This window comes from Brachypodium distachyon, chromosome 3, assembly GCF_000005505.3.
Source record: "Brachypodium distachyon strain Bd21 chromosome 3, Brachypodium_distachyon_v3.0, whole genome shotgun sequence".
In the NCBI taxonomy this organism is placed as follows: domain Eukaryota; kingdom Viridiplantae; phylum Streptophyta; class Magnoliopsida; order Poales; family Poaceae; genus Brachypodium; species Brachypodium distachyon.
The window spans coordinates 3914580-3929347 of NC_016133.3; the positions used below are offsets into that span (position 1 = coordinate 3914580).

Here is a 14768-nt window from a genome sequence, read left to right on the forward strand (position 1 = left end):
ACGTATTTAAGACAAGAGCATGGCGTGACCATCATTTTTGTAAGTTTTTAAGAAGAAACCAACAGGTTATTTATTAATGGAGTGAGTTGTATAAAACCACTGCATGTAAGACACGATATGGTGTGAGTGGCATAAAACCAACACATTTAATACAAGAATATCGCATGATCATCATTTTCTGTAAGCTTTTAAAAAATTCAACAAGTTTATATAGAGACTTGATAAATCGCACCGTTGGCCACTTGAATGTGTTTTGACAGCAAAATTGACAGGTTGGGTCTTAATGTCTGTGTTGAGTGTCACCTGGTAGTGTCCATTCATGGCCGAGTCAAACGAGCCGGCGCCGCGGTTCGAGCTCTCAAACGAGCCGACGCAGCGGTTCAAGCTCTTGGCTCTCTCTCTCTCCATCCATTTTCTCTTATTTATGGTAGACATACTGTCTCCACCGAAAATAATAAAGGAAATTTACTCTCATTTATTTTTTCCTTGCGCGTGCTTGTAGCTGGCATGAAATTCCAGCCAATTCCCTATAGATCGGCTCGAAATACTGTCTCCGCCGAAATAATAAAGGAAATTTACTCCCATTTATTCTCTCCTGCGCGTGCTTGTAGCCGGCATGAAATTCCAGCCCATTCCCTATAGATCGGCTCGAAATACTGTCTCCGCTAAAATAAGAGAAAATTTACTCCCATTTATTCTCTCCTGCGCGTGCTTGTAGCTGGCGTGAAATTCCAGCCCATTCCCTATAGATTGGCTGAAAATATCCTCCATCTCCACGTGATTCGAGGTCCACTCCCTCCCACGTGAACCATGCCCACAATTCACTCTGCCTACACGATAGAGATGACGTGTGTGCAACTAATGTCGATTTAAAAAAATTCAGGATGCTACAACTTTTAACTTGAGCAACCGAGCATCGGAACTGTAATCAATTTTCACCGCTAGGTCTTTTGTGGCAAGTTTTTGTAAACTAGATCCCATTTTTCTATAAATCTATCTGGCTACCTCCTTTGGTCTCGAAAAATATGTTTTAGTAATATTTCTGACATGCTTTCATGTTTGAAATAAACAGAGTATCTTACTAAAGTCCATTCCATCAGATTCGAAGGAATATATATGACTCATTTCTAACTTGTGTTAAAATGTCAAGACTTTTCTCGGGTAGGAGAAACCTCCGTCTTGTTCGCGTGAAGGCAGCTACTGATTTTTTACAAAAAGAAACACCGTTACGTCACATGATTAAACTTGGAAGTTGGAACTGGACGTTTGTACAGTACCTAAATTTCATCATGGGGAATAGGAATTAAAGGCATGGACGTACAGTAAACAGTCCAGTTTAAATCAACGAGCCGGAATTGTGCATTTTGTACGAACAATTTCACTGACGTGTGATGTAATCTTGGCTTGAAGCCATGCATATATGCAGCTGAGACGGACGATAAACCGTTTGCATTTCGCACCGGAGTATAGTGCTTTCTGAAATCGTTTTGTCATTTCGATTTCCGGATGGTGACGACTGACGAGGAGAGAGGGAGCGGGAAGAAGAGAGAAGAAATCTCCCGAAGGCTCGACCCTCACCGCAGTGGCGCCGCGCACACTCGCTCGAGCCCCCGCCCGCCCGCCGCTTCCTCCTCCATCCATGGATCCCAACGACGCCGGCCTGCCGTGCATCGTCCAAGCCCTGGCCTCCATCGATCCCAGCGACACCACCGTCCTGCCCTGCATCGTCCAAGCCCTAGCGGCGCTCCCCCCGTCGCCACCCACCCCCAAAACCCCAGCCCCTGCCACTCCCAGAGCCCAGCCGCCGCCGCCGCCCGCCACCGAATCCTCCAACTCCATGCCCCCGAGCCCCCGCCGCACGCGCTCCGGCCGCGCGCCCGAGTGGACCGCGGCCGAGACCCTCGCGCTCGTGGCCGCCGTCGCCGCCACGGACGACGGCTGGGCCCGCTCCGTCTCCGCCTTCCAGAAGTGGGCCATCGTCGCCGAGAACCTCGCCTCCTCCGAGGGGGCGGGAGGCTCGTCCTCCAGGCGCAGGGCGAGGCCCGCCGGCGACTGCAAGCGGAGATGGGAGGCTCTGGCCGCGGAGTACGCGGCGGTGCGGCAATGGGAGGCGCGGACCGGGGGCAGGTACTCGGAGATGGGCGCTGCGGCGAGGAGGAAGGCTGGTCTCCCCTCCGAGTTCGACACCGAGGTGTACGGCATCATGGACGCGCTCCTTGCGGATTCCGGCGATGCCGGGGGAGGTGGGGGCAAGGAGGGCTTGGTCGGTGCCGGTGGTGGTGGTGGTGCTGATGTGGGAGAAGAAGAGGGTGATGGTGTTGGAGTTGGAGAAGAGGAGGAAGATGACGATGACGACGATGAGAAGGAGGAGGAGTTGGAAGGTGATGACAATGAGGGGGAGATGCAGGTGGATGGTGGAAATGCGAATGCTTCTGATGATTTGGGTATGACTCCTCCCTCGTTTGCTTCCTGTGTTCACCGGCCAGCCAGAACTGATTCGCCTGTGGGCAGAGGTTTCGATTTGGTAATCGTGTGCTTTGATTTATGATATGTTGGTGATACTTGATGGTACAGTAGTAAATCTGTGCAGCTTATGTTATATGGTTGATGCTTATGTGAGTCTGAAATGCAGCCACATGGCATTGCAATGACACAAGGCAGAATATATTTTTTCATGAAATGGGGTGTTATGCCACAATGAGGTGTTCCTTAACTGAAGATGGTTTTCTTTGGACATTAGTGAAGTAGTAGTAAACTGATACTTCATTTGGTAATTAGCTCCACATTCTGAAGAGTGCTTTAATTTTTTTTGTTGCTTCTAATATATGCCAGCATTTTGTAGGAACCTATGTGAAACTCCCTGATCCGAATTTGTTACTCCCACCGATCCATAAAAAGTGTCGCCCATTTTGTACTAAGTTAGTAAAAAATTTGTACTAAGTGGGCGACACTTCTTATGGATCGGAGGGAGTAATATAAACTATTATTTCATAGTACTCAATGTTCTCTTCTGTAGGTCAATAGAAATTTCTGATGAGTGATGACACAATATATACCAAGTGCATGTGAGGTTCTCAATTCCTCATAAGTCATCTCATATTGGGTGAACCATTGAAGCCCATTTGCTACCAACATTGCCTTGTTTTATTTTGCATTGACATCGTTGTTATATTCTTATATGGATGGTTTGCTGAAGTACCATCTTTTGTGTTTGTGCAGACCTGAATGTACAAAATGATCGTCTGTCGCACATGATGATGACATATGTTTATATATTGAAATCTGATTCATTACCTTTTCCTACCAGCTACTGTTAAAACTTGTTCATTTCCTGTCATGTTTTACTACTCTGTACTAACTTGTGTGTTCCGTTTACCTAGAATACTGCGAGACAGAAACACAGAACGAGCCGAAAAAGAGCCAGATAGAGGCATGGGAACTGGCCAACAAGTTAAATGATAATGCGCAGCATATCCATATGATATTAGAAGGCGAGGTCGGCGATGATGCTGGCCAGAATCATGCCCCTGCCGATCCAATCTCGCCCAACGCAATGGAGAGCACTCGCCAGAAAGCTGATGAGCTGATCAAATCGCTCGGTGGGCTTGTGAGCTACCTGAACCAATTCACTGATCTGATCAAAGATAACGGGTTTGAGGATGTAGTTGGTGTCAACTGATTTGTGCTAGGAGGCTTCCCTTCCTTTTAAGGTTGAATCATGCTGCCCAATCCTTAATCTTTATCCCTGTCCGTCGATGTAAATATGAGGGCGCTGTAAGATGCTTGTAATCAACTGATGTAGGTTTGTAGCAGACATTTCTCATGGTGTTATCACCTTGATGTTTCAGATCTTAACTGGATCAGTGTATGTTTTTCCGGCTAAGTTCTTCCCACTCGATCCTAGTATGCCATACCAGCTAGTGAAATATTGAGATGAGTGTTTTTTTCATTGTGAAAGTGCCAACTTCGTCCCTTGACTATGTTTTGGTGCCTCCTTCGTCACTCAACTTGAAAAACAGGATAAAATTCGTTCTCATGCTAGTTTAGGACAAACCTATGCTAAATAGATTGTAATTACCATGCTAATACAAGTGAGACATTCATTCCTTCTATATTTTTATTTGACATGCTAAATAGACTGAAATCATGCCATGCTAAATAGATTGGAATTACCAGGTCTAATATTCTGAAGTTGCCGTGCTAAATAGGTTGGAATTACCAGGCCTTCTATTCTAAAGTTGACATGCTAAATAGACTAGAATTATCACCATCGTTACAAACTATGTCATTCATGTAGAAATACACTACACATAGAAAAAGGTTACGCAACTTACAATTTTCCTCCGTGAAAAATAGGCATCTCATTACAAATAGCAGTACTAATCACAAAAAATTGTCATAGAATTTTCAGAAATTATCAGTTCCTGTGATAAAAAAAACACGAAAACAATTAGTCTTGACTAAAGTAACCATGCTAATACATAAAAAGTTGTCAATGAAATCTAATAAAAAATTGACATGATATGGACATACTAAGTAGACGTGAAGTATATAATAAGTAAACATTTCATCAAGTTACCAGTACATTGTGATTGAAATTATCATGTTTATACAAAGACAAGTCACTAACCATGGGCCAAATTTTTTACCATAAGTAAGCATTATGATTGAAACTGCCATGATATATTATTCGAATTTTCCATGTAGTAGTTTGTAAGCTGCCATGCCTAAATATACAAAACTGCTAGCGCATTGTGATTGGAATTGTCATGCAACGTGGAGACAAGTTGCTGGGCAGTAGACAGTAAATTACCACCACCAAATGCATCAAGTGACCGGACTAGTCTAATTGAAATTACCATGTTATAAAGAAGTTGATTGCAATAGACATAAAGTAATCATGACTAAAAGCATCAAATTGCCAATGTGTAAAAAAATGCGTTCGCATCTAATCTAAAGCACCAAGTTACCTGTGCATAAAAAAGGAAATTTCCATGATGTTTATGAAAGGAATATGCCCGAGAGGCAATGATAAAATGGTTATTATCTTATTCCATGTTTATAATAGATGTTTATTTCTCATGCTAAGATAAATTGTATTAACCGGAAACGTTAATGCATGTGTGTCTAATAAACAAACAAGAGTTCCTAGTGATGCCTCTCATTTAACTAGCTTGTTGATTAACAGATGATCAAGGTTTCCTGATCATGAACATTGGATGTTGTTAATAACAGGGTCACGTCATTAGGAGAATGATGTGATGAACACACACCCAAAGTAGGTATAGCAATACGATCAAGTCATTAAGTTTACATTGCTATATCAAACACATACGAAGTAGCCCTAATCCTTAGACCATGAGATCATGTCAATCACTAACACCGGAGGAGTGCTTTGGTGACATCAAACGTCACACCGTAACAAGGTGACTATAAAGGTGGCGTTGGGTACTCTGAAAGTATTAGTTGAGGCTCATGGATCAAGAGTGGGATTTGTCCATCCAGATGACGAAGAGATATACTTTGGGCCCTCTCGGTGATATCACATCGATACCGCTTGCAAGCACGTGACTAGGTCACAAGGATGTCATATCACGGAATGAGTAAAGAGTACTTGTCGGTAACGAGATCGAACTAGGTATAGTTGATACCGATGATCGGATCTCGGACAAGTAAAATATCGCGAGACAAAAGGAATTGGTTACGACGTTTATGGTTCACACGAGATTACGGATCTCCAGATCCCATTGATGATTATTGATCGGAGATATGTCTCGATCATGTCCACATCATTCACGAACCGTAGGGTGACACACTTAAGGTTCATCGATGCTTTTGAGTGGATACGGAACACCGGAGAAAAGATTGGACAGCGTGGTGATTGTTTTCGAGGAGCACCGAAATTGTTTCGGGATATCAGAATAGTTAAAGGGGATAAGTGTTAATGTTTGTTGATTAAATGAATTGAAAAATATTAAATAAAAGAATTAAAATGTTTTATTCATTTATGGGAGAAAACCCCCTTCAATTTGAGTGGAGTTTTACACACATTATGGGGACCTTTGAGTTTGAATGGAGTGTCCACTCACATGAAGAGGGGAGAGGTGGGGGCACCCATTGGGCTGCTGCCCTTCCACTCCTATATATAGAGGGGTGGTGCTCCCCTTTCCATTAGAGACTCATTTGCACCTCTTGGTCCCTTTCTCCCGCTGCTCCACCTGACGAGACATGGCTTAGGCGAAGCCCTGCTCAAATAGTTTCTCCACCACCACCACCATGCCGTTGTGCTGCTGGAGTTTCCGGTGGATCCACTACTTCCGCTGCCCCGCTGGAACGAGGGATCAGAGGTCGTCGTTGAGCCGTATGTGTGACCGAGTGCGGAAGCGCTGCCCGTTTGCACCGCTCATCTTCGCGATCTTGAGATTGGCAAGTGATCATCTACATCATCCACGAGAACCGTTCTCGTTAACAAAGCTTTTGGTCTTCGAGGGTGAGTCCTTCTAGACTACGGTTTACCCGTTACTTTCATCTTCTAGATATGATCTTGGCCCGTTTGTGGTTTCAACCGTAGGAATTTTTTTGTTTTCTGTGCAACGAACCCTTCAGTTTAAACCTAAGTTGATGTGCAATAAACAAAAAATAACCATGCATACATGCATCAAGTTGCCAGTGCATGTGTTGTGATGCAGATGATGGCAATGGACCTGCATGGCAGAGATCCGTTCGAGGGCGGTAATCGAAAAAATAAACCCCAACAGTGTTAAAATCACAAAATCCCTCCCCATGACACAATTCCTAAAATCAAACATAGAACTGTTTAGACTCCACCATAATGAGGGACAAAAAATATACGTAGCACCAACAAGTTGAAGCCAGGAAAAAAATAGCTGATGGACCCCTAGATAAACCAAAATTCTCATCCAGAAATTAGATAACGCACAACCAAATAGTTCCTCCATTTGAAGCTCCTCTGCCCGAACGAATGTACATACATCAACACAAGATTTTAATTTTGAAAACTAAAGGCCCTTCCCTAGCACAAACACATACTTTCAGTGGAGAAACAATTAGCTCCACCGCAAACATGATGAAAGGGGTCACCCCCTAAACAGTAACAAAATACCAACCACAACCCGATAGAAATCATTTACTATCCAGCAATAGCCAGCCCGTTTCAACCGGAATCTGACACAAGGCCTCACAAAAACAGAACCCAAAAAGTACCACCTGATTTTAACGCGAATCACACACCAAAACAAAGCTGAAATGACCGAAATCTAGCAGCCCTCTTTGAACAATCCCTAACCTGGATGGAACACACAAATCCAGACGAAAATTGTGCATATAACAAACGGAAATTTACCTCCAAAATCAAGGCCAGGCAAAATCAAAACACAGAGCTACAACTCAAATTCCATGAAGCAATCTTTGTTCCCCCAATAGCGATCGCATGCATTCCGAATCAACCCAAATTTGGCGAAAATAACGAACACGCGAGGAGCACTGATGAATGGGGAAAGGGCGGGGAGAACTACAGTAACAACAACGCACGATTTTGCCGATCACCAGACTAAATCGCCGCAGATCAGAAACGAACACCATGAAGCAAAAGGAGATACGAGAGAGATGGATGAGGGTAAAACAACGACAGTCACCACGCACCTTGGATTTGAGAGCGAGGAGCAGACCCAGCCACGCACAAACTCTCTGGACGCCGGATTGAATCGCCGGAATCGGTTACCAAATCGAATCACCGGTCCCCGGAGAGACGAGAGATGAAAGTGATTGAACAGAACGGGCGAAGCAAACGAGGAGGGACAATGTCGTGTGAGGAAAATAGAGGAGGAAAGGATGGAGCGCGGTCCCCAATTTTAAATAGTGCAGGACACATGGCACATTGTCATTGAATGCGTGTAGATAACTGCAAGTGGCCACATCCAGCTGCAGCCTCCGCATGCATGACTAACACCAAGCTGGCGCGAGGCAGCGCTGGACCGATTACGTCAGTGCGTGCGAATCAGTCACATAAAGAACATCAGTGCATTATGTTTTAGGAAAGATCTAATCGTCTCCTCCCCTCCAGTTCAACAGACAAAAAATGGCAGAGGGGGAAAACAACCAAAACCCGCAGCAACAACCAACAAACAATGATAGCTCGTTTGTTATCCATCATTCGGGCTTAGAATTTTGAAATTCAAAATGAATTTCAGAAACCAATTTGTTTGGTTGGCACGGAATTGGTCATAAGAATTCAATCTCAAATTCCACGGAATCACGCTGTAGCTAATCCCAATTCGTCTTTACAAGCCATCATTTTTTTAAAATTGTCTCTCACTATACAAATCCATGCATGCGGTAGACAAACCTGATTTTTGAACACGGAATTGAAATTCAACCAAATGAAATTCTATCAAAATTTGGATTTCATTTCATTTCTGAGGATGGATGCTAACCGGACTGTCAGTTCAGTTGGAACTTGGAAGGAGGAAGAGGAATCGGCTGTTGGAGCCTATTCTTAGCCGGCTTAGCCCCATGCACGCACACACATGCAAATGCGAAGACGACGCCATAGCCCTGCCGATCTCGATCTCCCCTGCGTGCGCGCGTGATTCGTACCTACGTGCGGTCGTCATCAACCGCACCCCCCCGGGCGGGCGCTCCTCCCGCAAACACGCCCCTCCGGCCGGCCGTCGATCCATCCATCCAACTGAAGGACGCACGGATCGATCGCTGCGGTGCCGGCCCCCAATGGCGCGGCCGCGGCCGCCCGGCGCCATCGTCTTCTTCTCCCTCGTCTTCTCCGTCGCCGGCCTCTCTCCAGCGGCCGCGGCCGACGACGGCAAGACGGAGGGCGAGGTGCTGGTATCCTTCCGGGACACGCTGCGGTCGTCGGACGGCTCCCCGCCAGGCCCGCTCCGCTCCTGGGGCACGACAGGGCCCTGCAACGGCAACATCTCCTCCTGGTACGCCGTCTCCTGCCACGGCAACGGCAGCGTCCAGGGCCTCCAGCTCGAGCACCTGGGCCTAGCGGGCCTGGCCCCCGACCTGGGCTCCCTCGCCGTCCTCCCGGGCCTCCGCGTGCTCAGCCTCTCCGACAACCAGCTCACGGGCCCGTTCCCCAACGTCTCCGCCCTCGGCGTCCTCAAGATGCTCTACCTCTCCCGCAACAAGTTCTCCGGCGTCATCCCCGACGGCACCTTCCGCCCCATGCGCGGGCTCCGCAAGCTGCATCTCGCCGAGAACGACTTCTCCGGCCCCGTCCCCGGATCCATCACTTCGCCGAGGTTGCTCGAGCTCACGCTGGCCCATAACCGGTTCAATGGGCCGTTGCCGGATTTCTCCCAGCCCGAGCTGAGGTTCGTCGATGTGTCCCATAATAATCTCTCCGGCCCGATCCCGGGGGGGCTCAGCCGGTTCAACGCCACCATGTTCCAAGGCAACGAGTTCCTCTGTGGGAAGCCGCTGCCCGTCGCGTGCGACCCCGCGGATTTGCCGGCCGCGGCTGGTGGTGTCGGGGTGTCCTGGCTGGCCTCCGTCGCCGCTTCGCTCATGGTGCTCGGCGTATTGCTCGCGGTTGTCGGGGTCGCCACGGGCGTGCTCGGCAGGCGGCGCCGGCGAAGACGACGCGCGGCGGCACGGAGCGCGGGGTCCGAGGGCGACCAGACGCCGTCCAACCCCAAGCTCCAGACCGCGCCGTGCGTCAACATCAGCCAGGCCGCGTCCACGTCCGCCGCCGCCGCGCCGGCGGCGGCACCGGCAGCGGCGAAGCGCGGGGCGAGGCGGGACGAGCACGGGCGGCTGGTGTTCATCCAGGAGTCGCGCGTGCGGTTCGAAATCGAGGACCTGCTCCGCGCGTCCGCCGAGGTGCTGGGCAGCGGCAACTTCGGGTCCTCGTACAAGGCCACGCTCCTGGATGGCCGGTCGGAGGTGGTGGTGAAGCGGTTCAAGGACATGAACGGCGTCGGCCGGGAGGACTTCTCCGAGCACATGCGCCGCCTCGGCCGCCTCGCGCACCCCAACCTCGTCCCCCTCGTCGCCTACCTCTATAAAAAAGAAGAGAAGCTCCTCATCACCGATTACATGACCAACGGCAGCCTCGCCCAGCTCCTCCACGGTATGTAAATGTAATGTAACCAACAATTCATCTCCCCATCATTCATTCATATATATCAGTGATGGATCCTATAACTAAGCTGAGATCGATGGAATTTGTGTTTGATATGGATCAGGCAGCAAGGGGTCGATCCTGGACTGGGGGAAGAGGCTGAGGATCATCAAGGGGGCGGCGAGAGGGGTGGCGCACCTGTACGAGGAGCTGCCGATGCTGACGGTGCCGCACGGGCACCTCAAGTCCTCCAACGTGCTCCTCGACGGCGACTTCACGGCGGTGCTGTCGGACTACGCGCTGGTGCCGGTGCTCACGGCGTCGCACGCGGCGCAGGTCATGGTGGCCTACAAGTCCCCCGAGTGCGTGGCCAAAGGGAAGCCGTCCAAGACCAGCGACGTGTGGAGCCTCGGGATCCTGGCATTGGAGGTGCTCACGGGCAGGTTCCCGGCAAACTACCTCCGGCAGGGGAAGCAGCAAGGGAACGCCGACATCGCCGGATGGGTCAGCTCCGTGGTCAACGAGGAGCGCACCGGCGAGGTGTTCGACAAGGACATGGCCGGGACCCAGGGCCACGAGGAGGAGATGCTCAAGCTGCTCCGGGTCGCGCTCGCCTGCTGCGAGGCCGATGTCGACAAGAGGCTGGACCTCAAGGCCGCCCTGGCCAGCATCGAGGAGATCAAGGACCCACCGCCGCCGGAGCCCGGCGACTCCTCGACCGGCGCTGCCTAGACGAGATCCTAGCTACGTACGAGTACGATCCAATCAAGAGTGTTTGATCCTAACAACTCACGCACGTACTGATCGAATCATCGACTGAGACGAGGATTAATTGATCGCGTGCATTGCGCGGATTGCATGGTGCCAAGATGATCCAAGGCTTGCATGGGCGAGATGGCTGGTGAGCTTAGTTCAATGCGAATCGAATGATCCATCTGGTGAGCTAGCGAAGAGCCGAAGAACACATACATTTGAGCCGGCCGGCCGGGGTGGTGATAGGGGGTTTTGTGATGGAATTCTTGACTAATTTCGAAGGTGTAAATTGGTTTAGCATAAATGGATTGATGTTGAAGCGAAAGGAGATGCGGCGATGTTATGTTAGCATGTAATTAAGAGTACATTAATTGATTCCTTGGTTTACTTTTTCCTTTCTTTGGAATACATATATGTAGAAGTTGGGTGGAGAATGGAAAGTTTTGAGTAGTTCCTTCCAAACCATTCCGTTCTTGGATGAATGTCGGTCTGAAATTTGAGAGGATAAACACGTCTTAGTGCGGTGATGGAGTTGTGGGTGCACCCGGTAGATCAGCGAAAGTAAAGCTGGTCGCCTGAGTGATGTGAAGCCCATCGCAGAACGGGTGCAGCGTTCAATCCCGAGAGAAGGCAAGTTGATCATCGCTCCTTCGACCGTTGGTTAATATAGTGGGATCAATGTCCTCATTGTTTACAGGTCCCCTGTCATTATAAGTTTGTCATAGATTTGCTTGAGCCTGAGAAGCGGAGAAGCAATGGCAGAATCAAAGTGCGGGCAAAGAGTAATAGAAGAAGATAACAATATCATGTGTTCCCATAGCATGAGAGTTGGGAACGAGACACACGGCCAGGAGCATGTATTTTCCAGCCAAATGTAACAAAAATCTGATATTTGAAATGATGGTCAGCATACTACAAATCAAAAGATCACACAGCAAGGCAGTTATAAAAGATTGTGCAGCATGACAATTTCCGTGCTAATCGGTTGGTCAGAAAACCAAGTTAATCTTTAAAAAAAGGGTAATTTAAATACAAACAGAACATATTATGCTTGTATACTAGATTTGGGTAAAAGAAACTAGCTGTTAGACCAAAGTGCCAATAGACAAGTCTAGATACTATCATATAAGATCCATTTATTCCATTGCAATACATAGACACCATAGGACGGAATATTCTGGTTATACTTTCTTGGTTAGCGATACAACAAGAATAACTCGAGGGTTTGCGGCAAGTTCCTCTTGCAAGCTGCCCTGCAGGCTCCATCGGCGTTCCGCAGTACTCACAAATTTATCCATGATAGTTTCAGCCGGTCCAAAATGCTGAATTATTATCGGCTCAAATCCAGCTCTCAGCATATTGGCCATCCTGCTCGGGGTGATCAGCGTGTTGTCGCTGGTAGGTTCATGAACCTGCAGCTCTCTGATTGAAAATGAGCCCTCTGATTGGATGATATCTCTTAGCCCTTCATCGGAAGGTCCGTATATCGGTATGTAGAAAGATTCGAACTTTCCTCTGTTAATCACACCCTGGTAAAGTGGTAATTGTACCAAAATCTCATAATTCTAATTACACGACTATATTTATCAGTTCTCAAATGAGGAAAACGCTAAAAAAAAAAGGTAAAGTAAAATGTACCTTGGAGGCCATCTCACTTAAAATCTGTGCAACAGATTCCCAGGCATGAGTGTATTTGGAGGCAGGTTCTTCGGACCGCCTCCCTGCAAGGGAAACTACCATCCGGCCTCCCGGAACCAATTCTTTGGCCCTCAGTTCAAGGAATTGTGTGAAATCTTTACCGAACTGTCGTGCATAAGCTCCAAGGACAATGGTTCGTCTTTCTCGCCTAACATGCTCATCGATATCATACGCCGGGATTCGATTCCTCTTTAGTTCATCAGGAGCCTGTGGTCATGTCGAAAAATAATCTGCTGCTCAAGAAGGGATAAGTAATGGAAAGCAGACATCGAGCTGTGTAAAATGCATACCTTTGAGAGCCAGTGCAGGCTGTTGGACGAGCAAACAAGATGCAAAGAGTCACTGCAGAAGAGCCTCCCGTAAAAGGACCCTGGCACAATACCAGCAACAATGGACTTGTGACTCTGCTGGAACGCAACCAAGCTCTTCACCACCACATTGAAGTCATTGTCAGGGAGATCGTTAAGGAGGACACAGATTTCTGCTAATGGCTGCTGCTGATATCGGAGACAGTGGCTTTGGATGGCATCTACAGCGATTGACACTAACACGAGTGCATTTGGTCCAGAGGAGCAGCCCAAGTCTGCGACGACCATGCTTCTACTCGGCAACAAGGTGCTGGTGCTGCATAAGTCAGCGATAGCCTCTTCTATCAGGGACCTCATCCTGTTTTGTGCAGCGTTCTGCAGGCAAGTTATAATTCATCAGAAAGATCTCATTGATCTTATACAGTTTAGCGAAATTGTTTTCCTTTTAGCATTCAAGATTTTTGTTCTTCGCCTTATTTATAATTTTATTATCACAGTAACATAATTTATCGAGGAACAGGACCAAAGAAAAACAACAATACTCCTTGTCCTCGATTCATGTGGTAATTAACATAAAAGAGATACCTGCAAACTGGAGTTCTGAGCATAGCTTGTTTCTCCTTGTCCTCGATTCATGTGCACCATCTGTTCTGATGACATGGTCGTCTTCCAACTTAAGATCTTCCAACTTCAAGATCTAAAGAATGATGTCCAGCTGCTAAGTGAGGAATGCTAAGGCCTCTCCCAATGCAGGTCTCTTTAGGTGTTGTCTGTTAGTGCACAATAAATGGTAAGACACAACCTCCCCAACGTATAGTCTCTTATGTGTTGTATCTAATGGACTTTTAATTAATTAGATGTGGGATTGATACTTGCAACTCAACGATGTGGACTATTTGTGGCATGAACCAACCAGATTCATGTGTTTAACCCACTCAAAGATTTATACATGTGCTTATCACAAGAGATCGTCACCATATTTGCTTTCTAGAAATATTTAAACTGTCATATCATTCTTTGTAAGATATATAGATGTGTTGATCACAAGAGATCGTAGCCGCATATTTGCTTTCTAAAAATAAGAAAACTGTCATATCATTCTTTGTACGATGCAATGCAGCAATCTGAGAAATAAAACATGATTTGATTCCAAGACAACATGCGTCGGGCAGAACACAGATATAGACACACAAAATGCAAACTGAAGGTCTGAAGCCCACTGAGAGTTTTCTAAAAATTACTGCAGTGTCTACACCTGCTAGGCTGCTAGTACCACTTCCGGACCCGATACATGTTTAACGAATAACCACAAGAAGGCACAGAACAAAAATTCGTGAATAACCAGCAATGTTCTGAACTTCTGATGCAAAAAGCAGGTAAACAGCTAGTAGTAGTAGTAAACATACATTGACATGGAACAAGAACAGAACTTGAGATTTACAGTACAGGGTAGAGTTCGGAGCCACCAGCGGTGAAGTGCGGCCCTGTTGCCCTTGGGGCCTTTTCCCTGCTGCGGGCAAGGGGGCATTAGGCGGCGACAGTGGAGCTTGGTTATGGGCCAGAGGTCGTTGTGGTGGAGAGAACGAGGGGCGGCTGGGACGAGAGGAGCCTGCGGCGGAAAGCAGAGCAGAAGGGGGAGGCCGGCGACAGGGGGAAGGGGCAAGAGGCGCCGGCGACAGGGCGGGGCAGGAGGCGCCGGCGTGAGGGGAAGGGCGGAAGGCGGCTACGGGAGACCTTTTATTTTCCTTCAGAGTTCAGAGACGGCAGTACGGGAAGTCAAGCAAACCGCACGGGATCGATGGATTAATTTTTTTTCAGACACGAGCGCAACTTTGTACGTCCTGAATACAACAATAGTGTATCATTCATTCGTAAAAATATACACTTTCATTAGATAATTTTTG

General features: G+C 47.6%; 3 protein-coding genes across 7 annotated transcripts; 2 read left to right on the top strand and 1 right to left on the bottom strand.

The window, feature by feature from the left end:
- The first annotated feature begins 1480 nt into the window (after positions 1-1480).
- Positions 1481-3949, top strand: LOC100825826 (sodium/potassium/calcium exchanger 1). The gene is made up of 2 exons (XM_003570945.4): positions 1481-2444; positions 3381-3949. The coding sequence occupies exons 1-2, from the start codon at positions 1640-1642 to the stop codon at positions 3677-3679; spliced, it is 1104 nt and encodes a 367-aa protein (XP_003570993.1). The 5' UTR covers positions 1481-1639; the 3' UTR covers positions 3680-3949.
- A 2327-nt stretch (positions 3950-6276) lies between these two features.
- LOC100826140 (pollen receptor-like kinase 4) lies at positions 6277-11292 on the top strand. Its single transcript, XM_024460722.1, has 4 exons — positions 6277-6490; positions 8822-9293; positions 9357-10114; positions 10230-11292. The coding sequence occupies exons 1-4, from the start codon at positions 6277-6279 to the stop codon at positions 10835-10837; spliced, it is 2052 nt and encodes a 683-aa protein (XP_024316490.1). The 3' UTR covers positions 10838-11292.
- Positions 11293-11836: 544 nt separating this feature from the next.
- Positions 11837-14641, bottom strand: LOC100827382 (jasmonate O-methyltransferase). Of its 5 annotated transcripts, none has more exons than XM_003570333.4 (5): positions 14295-14641; positions 13450-13634; positions 12847-13239; positions 12497-12763; positions 11837-12387 (listed from the first exon to the last, which is right to left on the bottom strand). In XM_003570333.4, exons 2-5 carry the CDS (start codon positions 13522-13524, stop codon positions 12040-12042), a joined length of 1083 nt encoding a protein of 360 aa, XP_003570381.1. In that variant the 5' UTR covers positions 13525-13634; positions 14295-14641; the 3' UTR covers positions 11837-12039. The 5 variants fall into 5 exon arrangements, with proteins under 5 accessions (XP_003570381.1, XP_010233889.1, XP_010233887.1 ...); XM_010235587.3 differs by having other exon boundaries at positions 11844-12387; positions 14331-14641; XM_010235585.3 differs by having other exon boundaries at positions 11844-12387; positions 14311-14641.
- Positions 14642-14768: the final 127 nt, after the last annotated feature.

Bases quoted from the DNA above. Each gene is read 5' to 3' on its own strand.
- LOC100825826 (XM_003570945.4), top strand. From the start codon at position 1,640: ATGGATCCCAACGACGCCGGCCTGCCGTGCATCGTCCAAGCCCTGGCC. The intron at 2,445-3,380 runs GTATGACTCCTC...CCGTTTACCTAG, and splicing joins GAATGCTTCTGATGATTTGG to AATACTGCGAGACAGAAACA.
- LOC100826140 (XM_024460722.1), top strand. From the start codon at position 6,277: ATGCCGTTGTGCTGCTGGAGTTTCCGGTGGATCCACTACTTCCGCTGC. The intron at 9,294-9,356 runs GCTCACGCTGGC...GCCCGAGCTGAG, and splicing joins ACTTCGCCGAGGTTGCTCGA to GTTCGTCGATGTGTCCCATA. The intron at 10,115-10,229 runs GTATGTAAATGT...GATATGGATCAG, and splicing joins CCTCGCCCAGCTCCTCCACG to GCAGCAAGGGGTCGATCCTG.
- LOC100827382 (XM_003570333.4), bottom strand. From the start codon at position 13,524: ATGTCATCAGAACAGATGGTGCACATGAATCGAGGACAAGGAGAAACA. The intron at 13,240-13,449 runs GTATCTCTTTTA...ACTTGCCTGCAG, and splicing joins CTCAGAACTCCAGTTTGCAG to AACGCTGCACAAAACAGGAT. The intron at 12,764-12,846 runs GTATGCATTTTA...ACATGACCACAG, and splicing joins GCCTGCACTGGCTCTCAAAG to GCTCCTGATGAACTAAAGAG.